The 22,204-nt window shown below is 32.4% G+C and overlaps 1 protein-coding gene across 1 annotated transcript in view; it reads left to right on the plus strand.

Moving 5' to 3' along the window:
• LOC129230466 (uncharacterized) overlaps positions 1-17,584 on the plus strand; it is a 50,278-nt gene extending 32,694 nt beyond the window's left edge. Inside the window, exon 2 of the mRNA XM_054864867.1 lies at positions 17,105-17,584. Within this exon, the coding sequence (XP_054720842.1) occupies positions 17,105-17,110 (6 nt within the window). The 3' untranslated portion in view covers positions 17,111-17,584. The remainder of the gene's footprint in view (positions 1-17,104) is intronic.
• Positions 17,585-22,204: the final 4,620 nt, after the last annotated feature.

Consider the following 22,204-nt stretch of genomic DNA (forward strand, 5'->3'; position numbering starts at 1 on the left):
GAATATCTCAGCCCTTACCTATGGTGGTTCTTAATTTGAACCAGAGCATAGTTAACATCTTTATTAGGCTATAGGAAGAATACTTTTCATTAAATTTACCAATTAACTGTCTAAAATTAACAATTTTACCAACTCTGGACCAGATGCCAGAAGAAAAATACTTTCCTTAAATTGATTTTACTTAATGATCAAAATGAATTTCTTGTGTTAAACCAATCTTATTCAGAAAGACATTTTAATGTACTACTAGTTGAAAAGAAAATGGCCGCCTAAAGATTTAGTTGAAGTGAGTATCTTCTTCAATGCGGAACTCACTTTCAGATCCAACGTTGATTGGTGTCCATTTCAGTGAATGTGCTGTGCTTCGAGGTTACAAGGAACCCTTTCTTCCGTGCAAGGAATGGGACGATACTGGAAAAGCCGATGTACAGTCCTGGAAGTGGCGGGAAAACCCAGAAACACTCTAGTTACTCCATCTAATCTGTGCACTCCAAAAACAAGCAAAATGTCAACCGGTATCAATTGAAGTCTTCTTCAAAATGATTGAAAGCAAGTTTTGATTAGGGGTCATTTTTATATTAAAATGAACACTAAATTATAATTCTTAATATGCCTTGTTTTTGACAACAAAAGTAATATCAGTGCTCAAATCAGTCTAAATACCAAATTTGATTGCATTCCGACCATCAGAACGAAAGATTTTTGGAAAAGGAGCGTCATTATTTTAAGCATTCCAGTTTACAGGTCGACGTGATACAGGGAACAGATACATCAAGGTGTTTTCAAAGTAATCAAAAAATAATGTTCTTAATTATAAGTAAGTTTTTTGGAACTCCTTCCGAAATACCGTGGTTTTGTTAAGATTTTTTACTGCAATCAAAAGAGGCAGAACTTTATACATTCAATAATGGCACATGGCTTCTAAAACTGCAGTAAGGAATATTACTATGCAAGGTTAAAAAACTACTGTAAAATTTGAAGTACATTTTTTGGGTATCTAAAGTTTCCCCAGTTAATTTTTTCATCGAAATGTAATATCGTTCCAGACTTTTTTCTCAAATATTAAATTATTAATTCACGGCAAATGTTAATTATGTATTGAAGAACATAATGCATGCTTTTCGTGTGTCTCTCGCCCCCCCCCCCCCCCCCCCCCCAAACTTTATATTAAATAATGTCAGACAATACCGAAAGTATTGTAGTTTACATATTATGAACAAAAAATAGTTTCACATCACGAGAAAGAAATTTTTTTTCTAAATTTAGTTGTAAATTAACGACTGAACCTGATCGCAGGTAAATTGGCATGCAACATTTGATTTTAATGCTGATTACAAATCTGTGGTAATACTAAAAAGGAACCATTTGAAATTTTAATGTTAATGATAATTTTAATACCAAGACGTAGCACTGTTCACTATTTCTGGTGAAGTAAAATATTTCATGCACGTAAAAGAATATTAAAATAGGAAGGGGTATCTCGTCCCCCCCCCCAAGATTGTGCCTGCAGTATTCATTGAGCATTTGCTAAAATTAATGCTGGATAGGAGAATATACGATAAGTAGTTAAAGTTTAATAGAATGTTTTGGTTATTTTTTGACCTGCAAATTTTTTTTCTCACCGTTTCTAATTTGGTTTGTAACCGTTACTTTTTTTTTCTTTTCACAGAAACATGTTATTTGCATTGTAAAAGAAACAAGCATTAAGGGGTTTTACGTAAATAATGTCACACCCTTTTTTCTACATGTTTGATCTTCCTTTCCCTTTTATCACAAAGTGTCATACTGCACCTTACCCCCTCCCCCCTCCTTACCACCCGTCACATTATATTACATAAGCATATTGTTGTAAAAAATGTGTGACATCACACATCATACCATCTACCTAACCCCCCTTCTTCCTTATCACAATTTCGCGAATCCCCTCAAAACGTGACATCATTTCTGAACTCTAGGCTACAAAAATTTTCGAATTTCTTCTTTTTTTAATCACACTGCATTTCAAACGTTACAGTTACAGCTGGAATTTCGTTTTTGCATAGCAATTTTTATCCTTAGACCACTCACATGTAATTTTCCATGATAAAAATGACTGTATTAATGATTCTGGTAACGATTGATAGAGTTTTTATGCCATAACGATATTGTTAAAAACTTAGCTTTCATTAATTAAATTAACATTATTCTTTGTCTAATGCCCCAGTCTTATTGTATGCTACATATTGCATACTCGAAAAATACTCACATACCTTCCGATATGAAAAAATCGAAATTTTGTCTTGAAAATCCTTTGGTTCCTTAAAAAATCGTTCAATGTTTAAAATTTTAGGAATATTGCATCACGTCACAAAAGGACGTAACGTCGCTTATGTAATATTTAACACTTTAATGAACTGATTTTTTTTTTCTCCTATGAAACTTAACATTCATGAAATTCTTAAAGACGAAAAAATGTTGAAGATGGAAAAGTTCAACGATCAGGAAACGCCTGACATTTGAAAGAAAGAAAAATCTTCTTTGACTGCCACGAGCAATGTCATTCAACATATTACGAAACGAAACTGGATGCTTAAAAACAAAGTGGAATCTCTTAGATTTTCATTTCATTAACAAAGAAATGAAATACAACAAAACAAGTTAGGTTTTTGTGCAAAAGCACTTTTTGGTGACAGTTTGAACCTTTTATACTTTTTCTCAACCGTTCTCAACTGTTAATAAGAAAATTTTAATAAAATGTTCGTCTTAATTTTATTATTAAGATAACTTTATTTTCAATGAGAAAAGCATTTTTAATTCTGCGACATTGGCTTTCTAAAAGAACAAAAAAAAAAAAAAAAAAAAGGAAAAAAAAAAGGAAAAAAAAAAAGAACAGCTGACATTTTGAAAAATTATGATGTTTTCAGTCATTTTTGTGCAATATTTTGTCTACTTTATTTAAATTGTATATCACAGCATTCGATTTTGCCTTTGAAAATAGAGGGAGAGTAACGTTAATACATAGAACGTAAACTGTACTTAAAATTTTCTTTTTTATTCTTTGGTTCTCTTTTGCAACATTTAATCAGTTCAGTAGCCGATTTCACTTCTAAAATCACAGCGCAAATTACTTTTCTGAAACAGTTCCCATGTCTCTGTATTTTCGTTTTTTTTTTTTCTTCTTATTTTTCTGTCTTAACTACTCTTTTCTCTTCCCTTTTACAAGAAATTCTTTTCTCCCCTTCTGAACTGTCCCTCACTTCCGGTAGCGCTGAATGACCAGTCTCCTTCTTTGACCTCTACCTCCATGTCAAACAAATATGCCAGACAGCCAGGTCTACTGATATTCCCGAATTTAAAATAAATACTATTTTGGAAAGGTTATTTCACGGGAAAGTAATGACGCATTAATGAAATTAAGCATATTTAATATATTTCTTTAAATGGTAATTTTTATTTTATTGGTCTCGGATTGTGTTGACCGAAATGAGGTGTATTTAATCACTTTTTTCTGGTATGAAAATGGTAAAAAATACTAAATGTGATGGAGACTACAAATGTGTACAAGAATAAGAAATCAGCGTTTAACTTTATGCAAAAATAATTTATGAAAAAGCATAAATTGACTCTGTTTTCCAGGCCCGGATCTGGGTCATTACGGTGAACATGGTACATTTCAGGTTTCAAAAAAATTTTTTTCAAAGTCATCTAATCCAACAAAAATTAATGTCAAATAATGGCAAAAGGGTTTAATTTATCTGAGCTATAAAAATTAATTAGCTCAACTTGGTATTAATATCCAATTTTCTCAGTTCTTTCATCAGAAATGAAAGATTTTGTCCACTCTGTTACACATTTAAAAACAACAACTAATTCAAAATTTTCAATTATTTTTTGAATTTTTTTTTTGTTTAATATAAAGAAATGGAACATATCTTTCATACAAATGCTTAAAATGTCATTGTAAAAGGCACATTTAAGTTTTATTGCTAATTATCTTACTCAAAATTGCAAAATTTTAAAAAATCATTTGCAAAAGTTTGATTATTCTATGAAACAAACTTGAAAAAAGATTGAAGTTGGATTATTCTAGTTAGTAATTGTGTAGTTCTATGCAAATTAACCTTCAAATTAAATATTCGAAAAAAAAAATTACAATCAAATCAGTTAAAATATTCCTGTAACAGAATGGACATACCTGTAACAGAGTGGACACTATTATTGAAGATAGAAGTAATCTCTATATTTAAGCAAAGAAAATAGATGTTTCATTTTTTAAAATTTTGTATTTAATTCAATTTTTCTATAAATTTGTTAAGCTAAGCTTTTTTAAAAACATCAATAGCATATGGGACGTGTTTACTATTTCCATAAATATTGTCCACTACAAATAAGTAGTTAAAAAAACATTTCTAAACCTAAACTTAAAGTAACAGTTAAATTAGTAACACAAAAGCAAAGAGTAACTCTAAAATTACTACTTTATATGTAATTAAAAATTTTTTTTAAATTTTAATTAGTAAAATTAATGTAACATAGTGGACATTTTGTTACTCAAATTTACTATCAGAGACAAAGAATGAATCATACCTTGCTTGTTGACTGTTGAATTCACTAAGGTTAGCTAAACATGGAGTTTTTACCATCTGGTCATCCCAAAAATATTGCTAGCTTTTTTGTAAAAATATTTTTTTATTCGTTAATAACTGTAACAGAGTGGACGTTTCAAAATTTGTGAACTGTAGGGACAATTGTAAATTCGCTGCATTTTCATTAAAAAAATATTTTTCTAAACAAATTTTATTGTTTAAATTGTTAAAATTAAGGTGTTGCAATATAATTGGAAATGTTTTTTGTTATTGCATCTAAGCAATTACTTAAAATCACTTTTTAAATGTCACTGTTTTGAAGCTGGGACATCAAGATTTTGCCTTTTTGACTAACATATTTTTTTTTTAAACTCCTAAATCAAAATATTAAAAACGAAAAATACCTCATGATACAAAATTGCATGAAGAATACAGAAAAAAATATGATTAATTCATATTAACCATCAAAATTTCTGTAAAAAATCCAAAAGTGCCGGTCATGAAATGTACCATTTTCGTCGGAATGACCTATCTATAAATTTTGTGCCCATTTGCAACAAAATCTGTAGGGCTCTACCCCCAGGCTCTACCCTTTTTTTTTTTTTTTTTTTCAATTTCTTGGACGTCCCCCGCACTATGGGATCTGCGGATACGCAGATCCGGGCCTGTTGTTTTCACATTAAAAAAAGAGCCTCGAAACACGTGCATGCAATTTGCTGCCCAACGTTGTTTCCTGAGATACATCAAGTTATTCCATCATAAACTGCGTGCAACATTCATTTCATCTATGCGCTAGTTCAAGTTCTAAATGAATTCCTTTTTTTTTCTTTTTATATCAGTTCAAACCACCAGTAGTCGACACTGCACTAGTAGTTGCGTTTGCACTATTAGTTGATACTGCACTGGTAGTTGACACTGCACTAGTAGTTGACAGCTGCACTAGTAGTTGACAGCTGCACTAGTAGTTGACAGCTGCGCTAGTCGTTGATACTGCACTAGTAGTTGACACCTGCACTAGTAGTTGATACTGCACTAGTAGTTGATACTGCACTAGTAGTTGATACTGCACTAGTACAGTCGGATCCCGCTACAACGCGATCCGACTTACGCGAAATGGCTACAACGCCAGTTTTTCCTGAGCAATGATTTTTTTTTTTTTTTTTGCTAACGAAAATTCCACGGCTGCAGCGCGAAAATTTTTGGAAAAGAATCGCGGAGTGTTAATATGGCTTCATTGACACTATATATTGGTTTCGTCAATGGACTTTCATCCCTTTGGAATCACTGAAACAGGAAGTTCACTCACTATACTAGTCTAAACATCGCTTTGCTTTCGATTATACAAATATCCACTCAGTACGAGACCCTCGGTATTCTTCATTCAGTTTTTTTCATTTTACATATGAACGTTTATAAAATTGAATGGCATCCAAACGTTTTCTTTCAACTAAAGTTTCCAAAGATGGGAAGAGAAAGTTTTTGAAGATTAAAGAAAAGTTCAAAATTCTGGACATGCTTGAACACTTAAAAAGTGCATCAAAAGTAGGGCGAAAATTAGGTATGAGTGAATCTTCAATTCGGATAAGTAAAAATCAAGAAAAGGAAATCCGTAAAAGTTATAAATTAAGTTTTAATACTGAAGCTTGCAGAGTAGTGTCGAAGCAAAATACTAACATCACGAAAATGGAAGCTGCTCTTGCATTGTGGATTAAAGGGACTAGAAAGAGGAGTGTTCCGTTCTTTGTAAAAGATACTGCAATTTATAGTTAATAAATGGTTTGAAACAATATGAGGGGTGTTTACAAACGTCTGAAAAAATTGGGTATGCTTATAAAAAATTACTAAACATACCTTGTTCCACAACGCGGAATTCCGACTTACGCGAGGTGTTTTGGAACGCATCCCTCGCGTAAGTCGGGACTCGTCTATAGTTGATACTGAACAAGTAGTTGATACTGCACTAATAGTTGATACTGCACTAGTAGTTGATACTGCACTAGTAGTTGACACTTAATAAAATTGTCCAAGCATTACACAATTATAAAATGGTGTTCAAATTTGCAATGCTTATTTTTAAGTTATTCATAGCTGATCATTTGACGCGCCTATATTTCTCCTGTTAAATTAATTTTTCCTTTATAAGAGCCAAATTACTAGTTCAATGCCAACTACTAATGTGGATGTCAACTCTGTACCTCAAATCCAGACTAATGTAAGTCACATTATCACTACTTTTCAGGAGAGCGTAAAATGTTTGTCTGATGCATACAAAGGTTGGGACTCATGCTCTGATAACACTGGTAATTAATTTTAAAAGGAATTACTTGTTAGGTTCGATGTGAAATAGGATACAATACAATGCAATCGCCGTTTTTGGACGCGTTAATCTGGCCCTGAGGCACTACTGGTAGTTTTACTTCATATCTTTATTCACTAGCTTGACTCCATACTATTCATTGTATTAATGTAGCTTCATACATCTTTAAATAAGTGATGTAAATAAGTGATATGTGCCTTTTATGAGTTTATTCGGTGTCCTGAATCCATGCAACGCTATGTATTAATGTAGCTGCATACATCTTTTAATGAAAGTGAACAGGAAAAAAGTAAGACCCAATTACGTCTTCCCCTTTTTTTCCCCAACAGAAGTGCTCCATTAAGTTTTCTGCTGACCAGACCAGCCTCCCCCTTATTCCAATAGTGAAGGACAAAAGATGCCGCCCTCTTCCTCCGAGGGGGAGGGAAGCTACCCCCCTCCGCTCTTCTTTTCTCTCGGCCACGTGTTCGCGGAGGGTGTGGGAGGGAACGATGCAGATGGTGAAACTTCGCTCCGGCGCCCCTCTTGTCAATAAGCGGGGGAGGAGGGATGCTCGGGGAAGGATGCAGATGGGTGAGACACCGATCATCGATCCTGGTTCTCTCCCTCCTGCTCCCGGTGCTCCTCTCATCCGCATCCTGAACCACTCTGATGTGGAAGGTCTGAGAAAAGATGACGCCAATATGATTTGAGCGTGGAGGCTTTGTATCCAAAATCGAAGTGACACTGTCGCGGTAATTTTAAGCCGGGAATGTAGGAGAGGGGCGTGGCTATTTATGGTAATTCTTTATAGGGAAGAGAAAGATTTCATTGAAAGAGAAAAGGGGGTATTTATCGTTTAATTAAGCTCTCGCTTTTGGTTATTTAATTCATTACAGTTCGGTTAATGTAATTAGAGGGCACTGTGTCAAAGTTTCTTCGCTTTAAGAATTTCCGTGCCATGTGACTGATTCTGCTGGCTATGATGCATTCAGAGTGTCAGATTTTCCGAGTGATAGAGCCCATAACCTTGTTAGGATAGAAATCAAGTTGGTTGTGTCAATGAAAAAACAAGAAAACCCTAATCATTCATTGCTTTTTTGAGGACCAGTCTTCTTACAGGACTTTTAGAAACAGGTTAATGCAATTAATTTATAACTGCATGCGGTGCTCCTGCGTAAATTAATTGGTTCGGTTTAAACAAAGTAATTTATTCTAGTTTTGCTAAGTGCACATGATTGATGATTTTTTTTTTTTTTTTTTAATGTTGCTGTTATCAAACATTTCTACAGTACATTTCCAAAGGCAGTCGGTGCTGCATTACACATAATTCTCTGTACTTCAACGATGTAATATGCAGTTTTTGAAAAACCTTAAAGCTCCAGTAATAATTCATTGAATTTTCTTTGTATATCTTTCAAAAGGAGTCTAGTAATTTTCAATACATTTTAAATACCTTAATTTCTGTATCTCAAAGCCAGACTAACATAAGTCTATTGTCACTAATTTTCAGGAGAGCTTAAAAACGTTTGTCTGGTGCATACAAAGGGTGAAACTCGTGCTCCTATAACATTGGTAAATAATTATGAAGGACTTTATATATATATATATTATATATATATATATATACATGCATATATATATATATATATATATATATATACAGAATTGTGTTGTTATAGCTCAATACAAAACAGGATTCCACACACAATGCAGTGATAAACCGAAAACCGCCATTTTTAGACTTTAAGTTATTCTGGTTATGAGGTACAGATTTTAGGGATCAAAATATGGTTGTATTTTGATCCATAAAACGTTGAATGAAAATGTTATCAAATAAAGAGAATTCAAATGCATTTCCTTAATGGCAAACAAGTAATGCGTTCTAGTTTTTGAACCGCGTATGATAAACAGAAATTTTTTCTTGTCGCTAAATACTTTTTAAATAATTTTGAAATGTGCGTGTATTAACAGTTAAAGGTCCTTCGAAGCTCACGTTTATAATTGTTCGAATTTTTTAAGGTTGTCACAAGCGGGGATGCGGAGTCGGAGTCGTATATTCAAATTTGGACTGATTTTGGGATAAAGGTGTCATAGTCGGGAGTCGCAAGCTTTAAAATTCCATGAGTCGGAGTCGATCATTTTCCCTCTGACAGGGGTGCGGAGTCAGTCGGAGTCAAACTGATTTCGGGATAAAAGAGTGAGTCAAAGGCTCTAAAATTCTTGGGGTCAGCGATTTTCCTTCCGACTCCACAGGTCAGGTTACAAGATCATAATTTAGAAAAAAAATCATATTTCCGAAGAAGGTATTACACAGTGAAACCCGTTACAACGAATATCAACACAACGAAAAATGAATTTCAACAAAATGTTGCATAAACCGTCAGGCACACATAAAGTCGCCCAGATGATGGCGCATAATTTTTAAAAGAAAAGGAAATAACTTCTTCAAATTATGTAAGCGTGTAACTTCTCACTAGAATTCATCTGGCGTAATAAACTGTTGCAATTCATATCAAATAAAAAGCGAGGAGTGATCTGTTACAAATAAAATCACAATGTCATTAATAAATCACGACTCTCCAGGGGGGGGGGGGCAATTAAAAAAAAAAGTAAGCGATTGTATTACTTAAGCTATGTGGTTGTCCATAAATGATGGCTGATGGCAAACTCTTGCTCATTTTTTGTTTGTAAATTTGACCCCTCTCCCCTTCCTCTCTCTCACAAAGTGTCACACATCGCCTTACTCCCTCCTCTATCTTTTTCACATCTCGCACTTTCTCATAAGCATATACTACAAAAAATGTGTGATGTAACACAAAGAGTGTCACAATTTGGGGAAAACCCCTAAGTAAAAATCAGTGACGTGAGCTTAAATTAAGAGATAACTTTTGTCGTTGTCAAAATGGGTAGTAATCTACGATTAACCTTTAAGAGGGGGAACCAGATTCGAGAAATTCTTTAAGTACGCCACTGTAGTAGAATTTCTGCATATTTCAATAAATCAATCTAAACTCTAAAGCATAATTAAGAATCATGCATCAGAAATTAAAAAAAAAAAAAAAAAAAACTTTATTATTTTGCTATATAGTAACTATTGTTTGGATACATTCGATATTACACGCTTAAAACATATCTTTAAAACTTGATGTAGTTATAATCATTTCACAATCTTCATTTGCAGAGGTATATGATTTTTTTTGACATGCATAGAAAAAATGATGATCCTGAATTTTGATTAAATATTATACTTTTTATCAGGCCCAACCTTTTCGAATTTTTCCGGGGGTGGGAGGTGGAACAAAGTTAGTATACTCAATTCAAATTTTGTCGGGAAACAGCAAAATACGTGCTCACTTATACATAAAAACATTAATTTTTTAAAGCCAGGGGAACCAGTTGACCCCCCCCCCCCCCCATTTAAATGACGGACCCTGCTTGCAATGCCATTCCTAGTTTCTATTCTATTAATATCTGTTTGGACATACTCTATTGTTGTTGTATTCAAGAATTGTTTTCCACCAGTGTATAGAAATTACTTTCTATGTATCTCTTTGAGAAATATTTATTTTCAAAGGAATGTGAAAATCAATCATTATTGAAAATAAAAGAAGAGAACTATCCTCTATACCTCCATCACAGAGGTGGCGATTGGGACTGAAAAGGGTGGGGGGGGGGGGGCAAAAAAAAAAAGAACTAAAAGTCATAAGACTTTTAACAGCAGCAAAAAAATGAAAGGAAAATAAATGAGAAAAAAAGTTCAAAGTTTTGCTAAAGCTGGTTTTGAGAGCATACGAGTGGTAATTGATGCAAATCCAACAGCCCAACTCATGTTTTTCTTAAGATTTTAATGAATTTTTTACACAATAACTTTCCCCGAAGAAACACTTAGACATGAATTAGACTTACATTATTTACTCCAAACTATTTTGAGATGTCACAAACACTTGGTAATAATTTCATTAAGCAATTAATTTACCAATATCTTAAAACAATAAATATATAAACTAAAAGTTACTGCTTGTGCTAAATACTGTTTCATAAACAGATATAGAAAGCAAAACAAATAATTATGGTCTGAAAATTTTGTCCTACTTTATTTATAATTTCTAGTTTTGGTTTCTAAATTAGAAAATAAAATAATAAATGAGCCATAAAGAGGGGGGAGTTGCCCTCCCCCCTGCCTCTTGAATCGCCGTCACTGCTCTATCATCATATTAGTGTTATGCAATTAAATAATTCACTTCTAAAAAGAAAAAACGTATTGAATGTTGTTTCAAATAATGCGCACAGATGGCAGCACTAGAATTCTGAAAATTTTCCGAATTTGACGGACGTTTTGCATGGAGAAGTAGCTTATAAAAGTTTCCGAATACCCAATAAATAATAATTCTACGGTGAAAATGATCGGGATTTTTTTTTTTTTTCGTTCTCTTCTTCTTTTAAAAATGTTTTTTTAAGGAACTGAAATTTTTGATGAATATTCACATTCTAATCAAAGCACATTTGAAAGTATTTTAAATATTAACTTGAATCTAAAAAAACCATAAATAATAAATCTCGTAAAACTATGCTTGATGGTCGGTGAAATTTGATATAAGCACGTTTATTTTCCTTTTCTGAAGACTTGATTTTTTTGCGTGAGCATATTCTTGAAAAAGTGTCTTTTAAAATATTTTGAATAGTAACTTGAATTTTTAAAAATATTTGTTATAAAACTTAAAATTGCTAGGTGACATTTTTTTTCCCTTCCTTTTTCTTGAGCTTTTTGTCACGAATATTTTTATTGCGTAGATACTATACTGTGCTTTTATACGTTTTTTTTTTTTCGGGAAATGCTTTTTTTTCCCGCAATGTCTTTCAACGTTTACTACCACCGGGTGCAATTACCCCTTCCAGACTCCTCCTTTAAAAGTTACAGCCTTGACTACCACAAAATTTACTGTAAAAATAATTTTAATACTAACATGAAATAAATAAAAGAAGACAAATTATTCATTTATTTATTGAGTAATGCAGCAGTACCTGTTTCACCATTTTACACTTGTACGAACATTGCACGAGCTAAACGATAAAAAATAATATTTCACTCTCATTTTCATCGTGACTCAAAAAACTTATCTTGTGCTTTATTCCCATCACGAATTGTTTCATTTAATTGGGAAGTTCTATATGAAGAGCGAAGAGTAATAGTTATAAATCGGACTGTTATTCACGATAATCTTCGAAATGACGAAATGAAAAAAAAAAAAAAAGCTGATGTCTTCAACCAGTTTTCGGTGTTTTATTTGCTCGCTTCATGTAGTTCGTGAAATGAACCTTTAAATCCATTTTATTTCGTGATGAAAAAGGACTATAATTATGGGTTTACTTGTAGAACCGTTTTCTATCTCAGTTTTCCTCATCCCCAGAGGCATCCGACTTTTACGTTACTAAGCAACCGATAGTCTAGCAGTGTGGAATTCACCATAAATGTGCAGACGATTTTGTCTGAGCAAGTAGACGTTTCGATTTAACCCTTTAAGAACCGTTGGACGCATATGTCTCCTAAGTTCAAAATTAAATTTTTAAGTAGTGGAATGCAACTAATTTATAAGTTATATTTTTCTATGTTATTGAGACATCAAAATCTTAATATTAGCAAAAAAAAAAAACATATATATATTGTATAAATGTGCTCTGCAAATTTAATTTGAAAATACCGAAAAATTTTTCAACACATCTTCACACTTGTATTAATACTGTTATGTTTCTATTTTTATTCAAAATAACTTTTTAATTAAAGATTCAATGAATGATTCAATGAAGGCATTAATTCTCTAAGTATTTATGAATAGAATAGTAAACTAATCAAATATTAGAAACCTTGTTATTTTGTATCTCTAATGGACCACAGAGACATGTTTCTCATCAATTTGCACAAAATCTGTAAAAAGTGAAATATTTTAAGTATCTATGACATTTGTTTTCAATGTCGTTATGTTTTAATTATTTATTTATTTTTCAATATACACATAAAATTTTGCAATGTCTCTTGAAATGTGTTCAGAAAATAATATTTATTTAAAAAAAATCCCATTTCATCTCAGTGACATAGCTTAGTAATTTACATCATTAAATTGTAACTAAATTACATTTATTACCTAGCGTGTAACTAGATTACATTTATTACTCAATGTGTAACTAAATTACATTTTATTACTTTTGAATTGAGCATGTTCGAACTAATTTTCACAGAGCTTGACTAACTTGTTATTTTTTCGCCATTTTATAGATTAACGTTTGAAAAATTCTCACACTGTATCGCAAAGCGTATGGTCCTCAAAGGATTACAGTCAAGTACGGTTAAAGGAATATCAGGCTTAATGTAATGCAATTCGAGTGTACCAAACCGTTGTAAAATGCTTTTGCGTATCCTGGATAATAGAATATCCCGCTTATTCCCTTGAGCGGCTGAACTGTATAAAAATGTACATTAAAATGTCAATCTCACTTTCAGAATAGCAGTCTCCTTGATGGAAGACCTTAAAATGACCCCAAGTGTATTCGATTTTCTTGTAAGATTTCGAGTTTGATTAAACTCTATATTCGAAAATCATTTTTTAAACATAGGGAAAAAATTATTCTGTTAATAAAATAATGTAAGTGGATTCTTCCAGTCATCTGCCAAAGAATGTAATAACTAAAAAGTAATAACATTGAAAACAAATGTTTATAGATGCATGTTAAACTATTTCCCTTTTACTTTCAGAGATGTATCATAAATGAAAAATATTGATACTAAAACGCAAATGTTAATTGACTTTGAAAGCAAGTTTTTTTGCTGCGAAAATTTAATCTTTAATTCACGATTTTTAAAATTTACTGCATAGATGACAATAAAAGCAACTTAGGTTTCTTAATTATTTTTTCTGATCTAAAAAAAGTTTTTATGCTCATGTTTTATTCTGTTGTTGAAAACAAAGTTTTTGAATTAAAAAGAACGTAACAACCGATTTTACGGCAAATCGATTTTAGAATCAACCCCATCTGGATTCCCGAAAGCATGAAACAGGGAAACTTTGTGACATTCTTATCCAGTGGGAACATTGGATGATTCATTAACGGAACAGATAAATTTCTGGTGCCCCCAAGAGAAGGATCGCCACGTGTCGTCAGCAAGTGGAAGCTTTTCATAAAATCCACACTCGCTTTGCAGATGTCGTGTGCGGGTGGCACCGCGCTTCTCTTCATCTTTCATTTTCAGCCCTAAAAGCTGGGAAATATTTCTATTTAAATGTATTCCCTACTGATTTTTCCGAATCCTTCAAACCTTTGTAGAACAGCTCCACTTTTAGAATTTTGTTTTGTGAAGAAAGGATATGGCAATACTTGTAAATGAAGCATTAAAAGAGCTATTGAATAAGATCAAAAAATGCATTTCAAAATTTTGTAATTAATACCAAAAATGTATTTTCGTATGAAAATTGTTCGAGCTTAATACAAGTAGCATTTTGGAATGGATAAAGTTTTCAATAATCTGAAAAATATCATTTTAAAGGGTAAAACTGCGGAAATTCTTCTGTCGCTAGCAGCCGGTATAATAACAATTTAATTAGTAACCACTTTTTTTGAAATAGTCTTCACTATTTTTTTAAAACTTAATGAAGTTAATAGGCCTAAATAAATAAATTAATATAAGTATTATATTTTTGATGAATTAGCTCTAAACTTTTGCTTCTCGATTTTGATAACTGTTTACTAATTCTTTATTGTATTTTGTACTCGTTAAGGCCATTGATTTATTTTTTGAGGTGGCGATCCGATGGATTGACAGATAATTTTTTTTATCAATTATACACCCTGTGGCGACTGCTAATTTTGCCTTTTATCTCATCTTGAATTGAGAAAATGCCTAATAGCGTAGGAAAAGTAGGCATTTATATTAATTACATTCTAGGGTAGAACATATTAATGATTTTATATTACAAAGACAATTTAGGAAATGTTTGGTGAAGGGGAAGCAAACAATAAATATTAGGCTGATACTATCTTCTGCTATCCGTGTAGACCGAGACGATAATTTAGGAAGGAACTTCAGAGGGTGTTTTACGTTCTCTGCATCTGGAAAAAGGGGGGGGGGAATATATGTTTTTATTTTGCATAGCGCAAATCACTTTCTCTTTCCTCCTTGAAATCACACTCCAAAGTTTAAAAATTTAAATTTCGGTCTCAGCCCTTTTTCACTGATGTGAAAGAATTAGAAGATATCATTAAAAATAACTCTCCAAAGTTAAGAAACCTTTAAACACTTCCTGCGCATCCAGAACTACACTTCAGCTGCGAAACAACAGATTTATCAACCAAGATTAGAAGTTAGTTCTAACTTTCCGCATAGGTTTCCCCAAAGACAAGATCCTTGCAAGCATCTGTCATCCTAGATGGAACTTCGTATTTATGTTCCGGCTGTATTTTCACAGAAACAAACACTAAGTTAAAAAAAAAAGAAATAGAGTTAACTTTTACGAGGGAAAAGTGAGCTATTTCTAGTTTGACGGAGACACACACAGTAAAAGCTTCTGCCATAGACTTGTAGCCCTTCTTCGACTTCCAGCTGGCAAAACCAAAATAAAACTTCTCAAGGAAAACGAAAAGGGATGTGGGGGTGTGCGCGATCCATTCTGAATTGCTTACTTAACGGTCGAAAGGTGCAGGTGCAGTCCTCTTTCTGACATACGCAGGTTCTGGAAAAAGAACCCATCTGCTGCTCCTTCCTCGCGCAGAACAAACACAAAAGCAACAGCCGAGAGGAACGAAATTTTCATCTCTTGTAAAAATATACATTTTAAACTCCGTGTTTGCTGAAATAGATATCTAAACCGAAACAGTGATCAAGCCTCAAGCGATTTGACTGCTTTTGGGCTTGAGCAGATTTTCGTTGCAACAAAGAAAGACAGTAATGTTAGATGTGTATTCTAACTACACGGTTAAAATAAAAGTTTCACTACGAAATTGATTAAATCTAGCAAAATATAGCTGTTCATCTAATCGGCAATAAGTTTCACCAATGTAATGGCACTTATACCAAACTGGTGTTTTTTTAAAGTGCCATTACACTCTGGTGAAACTTAGGACCAATAAGATGGTTGGAGCTAAATTTTTCATGATTTAACTTTTTTTTTGGTGAAACATTGAACTTGATTTTTAAAGGTGTATATCAGAACTGTTGTTTCAGGGTAAAGAAGATACCAGTTTTAAAAATGCAGCAAAATGAAGGATTAGACTCAATTAGCAACTTTACATGCGAAGCTTGAAGATTTCATCTCGCGACAAAAGTTACTATTTTGAATCAAAGACAACTATGGAGACTGTTATAGCCAAAATATGGGCAAAACCGACTATTTTGCAATTAATTTTAAAAAATAGCGACAATTTCAGCGAAAAAGCGACTAAAACAAATAAAAACTCGAGTTCTCTTCTATTTTTTTTACTTAAAAAAATCTGCAAAAGAATATTGAAAATTCGCTAAAAAAAAATTGGGAACGTTTCAGCGTGTTTTTTTATCTCCTTTTGAAACTAATCATTTTTAAAAAAAAGAAAATGAAATGTAAAAACATATTCACGATCAGTAATATGTAATGGCAATTTTTTGGTACGAAAGGTTTCGTTTTTGCAAACGCAATTTTTGTAATGAATTAGTTTTTGCGAGATTTTTTTCCCAAAAAGTTCTTTTCCGTTTTTTTTTTTCTTAAGAAGGAGAATGCACATAAATACCAGTTCAAATATTTAGGAACGATTTTGATGTCATCAGTCAGCGTTAGTAGCTGTGGCTGGACAAAAATGGCCGATAATTTAAACACTTCCGTTAAGTGACTGGTTTCTACTGTCCTTCACAATTATTTTTATTTAAAAAAAAATCTGTATCGTAATTGTTAGTATTTTAATCATCCAAAGAATGGGTGCAGACATTTTATTGGGACACTGTACATTATTTTGCAAAATCAGCGCTGCAGTTGGAAAAATATGTTTAGGGGAACATAAGTTTTTGTAGGGTATATGTCTTGGCTGATTTATGCCAGTTTTAATTCAAAAAGTAGACACCTTCTTAAAAAAAGTGGTTGGAAACAATTTTCGTTAGACTTCTGTAAGAAAACTGCACCCTCTCCCCCTCAATTTCAGCGCTTACTATCTTTAAAAAATAATTTTCTTGCTCAGATAAAGTTACTTGACAATAATACTAAACATTTTTCTTCTTTCTTTACAGGATTAATACAACGAGCACATGATCCATTGCCAGTTAATACGTCGTGCTTCCAGATGTGCCAAGATTTTAGCTTTTCATTCTGCTAGCAGCAATAAGCCAACCTGTCATGCCAAAAACTCATGCCATCTTGAACGAACAAATGTATTTTCCTGTGAAATTTTTTAGTAGTTATAGAGTGTATGTCTCGTGAATCGAAGTTTATGAACATCGAATTTATTACGTTTTATTGAACCAAGATTCTTAGTATAACAGGGCATCCATTCGGACCGTCCGAGTAAGGTAACTTAATAGATAAATTTTTTTAAAAAGATATATGTTTAGGAGAAGATTATATAACAGTAAATGAGTGGCAAAACTTGCCAAATGAAGACTTCCTTAATTTTACTAGAAACTACCATTAACTATAAGTAATATTGCGATTTAAATACAAAGTTAGACATTGCTTCTTGTAAAAAATAATTTAGAATCAATGCTTTTTGATTCATCATATCATCATAATCATATGGCTTTTTGTAACCAGAGATAGTCGAAAATGACATTTTATTTTCTTTTGGCAAATGTACTTATGTATATTTTATTTAAAAGTATATTGCAAAGAAAAAAAAAACACTGAATAATTATAGTGCAATACATCAATCAAAATACTTTTATTATATTTTTTTCACACATGCATCATTATTTTATTTGAATTTCGTTTTTAAGTAAAGAAAATTATGAGACTTTCGAATACAAGTATTAAGAGTTTTGATAAGTACATGGGAAAAGTTATAAAGAATAAACAGTGGAGAAAATATTACACAATCCTTTGAAAACAATGTCTTTGATTAAAACTATGAAAAACTATAGAAGATTAAAATTTAAAAAAAAAACAGTAATTAACATTTCATATGTTTAACCGATGTTGAATTTATTAATCATTTTTTTTCTTCACAGAGCTTTAAAAGTTTCCATCTTATCCGTATTTTTTAAAAAAAAATGGTAATGTTTTGTATGCAAAATATTAATGATTGATCACTCACACAAGAAATATTGCAATTAAACATATAAATATGGATAAAAACATGCTAGGAATTTCTTCTCAACCAAAGAATTCACCATAAATAATAAAAACCAATGAATATTATACGGTCAACGCTTGTTATTATGACACCTGTTGTCAAACAAAATCTCAGTCACTATAATGTAAATGTACAAGATATTGCCACAAGGTATTTAGCCATATTTTAAAATATCAGAATATCTTTTACAAGTTACGCTTTGGTCATAGAATATATTTTACTCAGTTTCAGAATATATATATATATATATATATATATATATATATATATATATATATATATATATCTTTTACAAGTAACCGAACAGTCTCAGTAATGGAAGGTCATTCTAAAGAGCGTCGACTGTATAAATAAACCAACATTTACTTAAAAATTAAGGTTTACATACATACAGCTAAATAAATGCAAAAGAAGAAATATACTTTATTTGAAAGCAATATATATACAGGAATAATTAAGGAAATCTTCTACATTGATGGAAAATAATCCTAAATATTTTTATGATCTTATAAAAATATTACATGGTAAAAAAAAATATGTATTGCATCATGCAAAAATCTATATTTGCCTTATTTGTATTGAAAACATATTTATTTCAGAGAAAAAACTGTTTTGCTGGTTTCATATCTTTTTATTTTTCCGAACTCCTTTTTAGACAAAGCCTTAAGATTACCATGAAGTGCCGCATGGCACGGCACAGGAGAAGAGATCAGGTTCTCTTAATTCGGGAATTGAACCTGGGGCATACTTTTCTGTGCTACAACAAACTTTTGGCATTAAGTCTTATTAGGATTACCATGGGGAGTGATGGCAGCAAAAGTTTTGTGGCTGCCTTTCAGCATTTTAATTCAATAAATTTAATCACATGTCTTAGTTTTGGTAATCGTTTATACGTTTGTAAACATTTACAAATATATTAGGGTCTGGTGGGGTAAAGTGGTCAATGGGGTAAAGTGGTCATACGTCAAATAAATGGCTATAGCTTGGAAATAAATGTTCGAATGAATGTGCAAATTTTATTTTAGAGTAAGGCAGTTAGAAACTACATTTTAAATATAAAAGTTTATAACTGGCAAAATTTTATTCGGTAAAAAAAATATTTTGTGTGAATATGAAAAGTTTTAAAATCTAAACACCTATTTTAACATCCTTGGAAAATTTTGTTTGTTAGAATTAGGAACAGATTGACTGTACAGGAAGCTTCCTACATGTCTCAAGAACTCTTACTCATTAGCAGTTAGCTGAATCTATTTTAGATAATTTTTTAGAACAATTTAAGTAAGATGGGGTAAAGTGGTCATAATATTAGGCTTAACGAATATTGTTCTTCTAATGTCACTTAATCTTTAGGTATAAGGCATATACAAATTAAATATAAATTTTACTTAATATGTATTGTTTTTACAGTAAACGGGGTTAAATATACGAGTATATGCGTATATATACGCATATATACTCGTGCAGACATTTACATAGACGTATTCACATAAATGCGCCAATAAATACGTATATGGGTATCTGCAAGTATTTTTTATCCATACAGCTATACATTCTACTAGACACGTATATGCTCGCTTATACTCGTATATATGAGAACACTTATATACTCAGGTAGACACGTATATACGCGTACGAACTCGAGTAGACACTTACATACAAACATATGATATAAAAGTATACAGGGTGAGTTTACATTCTTGAGCAAATTATTAAAAGGCGTTTAAGGAGAGGATAAGAAGCAAGAATCAATAAGGAACATATGGTCACAAACACAATGCTGACGCACTACATGCACGCAAAGTGAGAAATTGATGGATGCTAAAAAAATCACAAATTTTATATATATATATATATATATATATATATATATTACATTACGCAACATGAAAGTTTTAAAGCGATTAATGAAATTTGTGGCCTTCAGCTGTAATACATGCGTCGCATTCACAGATCCCTCTCTGTTGCAATAACGAAACTTTTGAAAAACTTTCATCAGTCGCTGCGCCTTTATTGCGATGCGTGTATTAGAGCTACTACAGACCGTAACTTTCAACAACTGCTCTAAATATTTCTTAAAAACTAAAATGTTAGATAAAATCATCTTTGTGCAACAAATTTATGCCCATATTATATATACATGAGTAGACACGTACAAAGATGCACTGGATGTATCCACGAATTAACTCGTGTATACTCGTATATGTATGTATGCACACTTATATATGCGTATATACGTCTACTATACACATATATACTCAAGTATGCACGTATTTTCTCGAGATACAAGTGCATACGCGCATATGATATTCGTTTATAAGCGTATATACTCTTATATACATGTGACACGTACATATACGTGACACATATATACATGTGACACGTATGTACTCATGTAGACACGTATACACTCCTGTAGGTAATCACGTATACATGCTTATATACTCGTATATACACGTATATACTTGAGTAGGCACGTGCATGCATGTATCTGATGTATACATGTATCTACTCCAATAGGAACGTGTTTACTCGTGTATAACACGACACATATATATTCGTGTATGTACTTGTAACTATAAAAACAACTGAAATATACAAGTATTAGAGTTCTTTATAATGGTTTTGCATCCATTTTTAACTATGACCACTTTACCCCATGCTATGACCACTTTCCCCCACCCCATGGGGTAAAGTGGTCATAAAAACATAGGGAAAAGAAAGCTTTATAAAACTACTAAAATCAATATTTTTCTTCCTAAAATTCAATGTACCGTGTTCTTTAGTAATGCAATGTAAAATAACAATAAAAAAAGTTTAAGTGTTTAAAGAATTTGTTGCATTTATTATCCACCTAAGTTGAAAACCTACGATTTTATGACCACTTTACCCCACCAGACCCTACATGATGTATATTACATTTGTAAACAAATGTATCTTTTTGTAGTAAGTTACCGCCCTAAGCCAGGGCTAAGGCAGAAATACTTAAAATACACCACCAGCTCAGTTATTCCATCCGAGGACTGCAGTTTCGTGCTTTTTAGCACTCATCAGCCCGGAATAGGAATCACATGAGCTGGTGGCGAAAATCCTCTAAGGGAGCCAAGAGAGCTAAGAGGATTTTCGCCACCAGCTCATGTGATTCCTATTCCGGGCTGATGAGTGCTAAAAAGCACGAAACTGCAGTCCTTGGATGGAATAACTGAGCTGGTGGTGTATTTTAAGTAAAATGTATCTTGTTTACAAATGTATATTGGAAACATTTGTAAACATTTCACCATTTTCATGTAAGCAGATGACACACTATGATTTATTGATTGTATTATGACAATGGAGTTCTATAGTTGAGGGGAGATGACACGGTTTTTCCTGGAGGGAAAGAAACCCCCTCAAGTGACTTACAATGTCCTCTTAATTTCAGTAACTTTAATTGTTTTTACATCTGTAAGCATATCACACCCAGTGGACAAAATGGAGGAGGTTGGACAAAAGGGTAGGAGGTTGCTTGCACATTCGAGCAAAAGGTAATGAAATCAGGCAGGGGGGGGGGGGAATGAACATTTTTAATAAAAAGTAGAATACTAGTGTAAAAGTAAAAAAAATAGGGGGAAGCCGTCCCCTGTGTCCGCCTGACTACTATATTTTGGACTACTCTACAATGCTATCAGATTGGAAAACATCATTGCTATTGTAAAAGTTATTGCAAGTCTGTGGTAAAGCATGCAGCAATGTATTTTGTAGCTGTTGTAGAGAATGTGAAACCAGCATTACAGTTGCCAGTAAACCTTATAACTATGCTAGAGAATTTTTTCATCAATACTACTTGCAAACGATGATGATATATTTTAGAAATTTTTTCATTCTTCAATGTGTGGTATTTCATAGAATTGCTACTAGCATGTTGCATTAAATATTACATAAATAGAGCTTAAACTTTACAAGAAGTACCATTTCTGTCTTAAAGCTTTAAACTGCATGAACATTTTCTGCATAATAGTTCTTTTAAGGAAAATATATTGATATAGATTTGTGATTCATTAGCATG

This window comes from Uloborus diversus, chromosome 9 (assembly GCF_026930045.1).
Source record: "Uloborus diversus isolate 005 chromosome 9, Udiv.v.3.1, whole genome shotgun sequence".
NCBI classification, from domain to species: Eukaryota; Metazoa; Arthropoda; class Arachnida; order Araneae; family Uloboridae; genus Uloborus; species Uloborus diversus.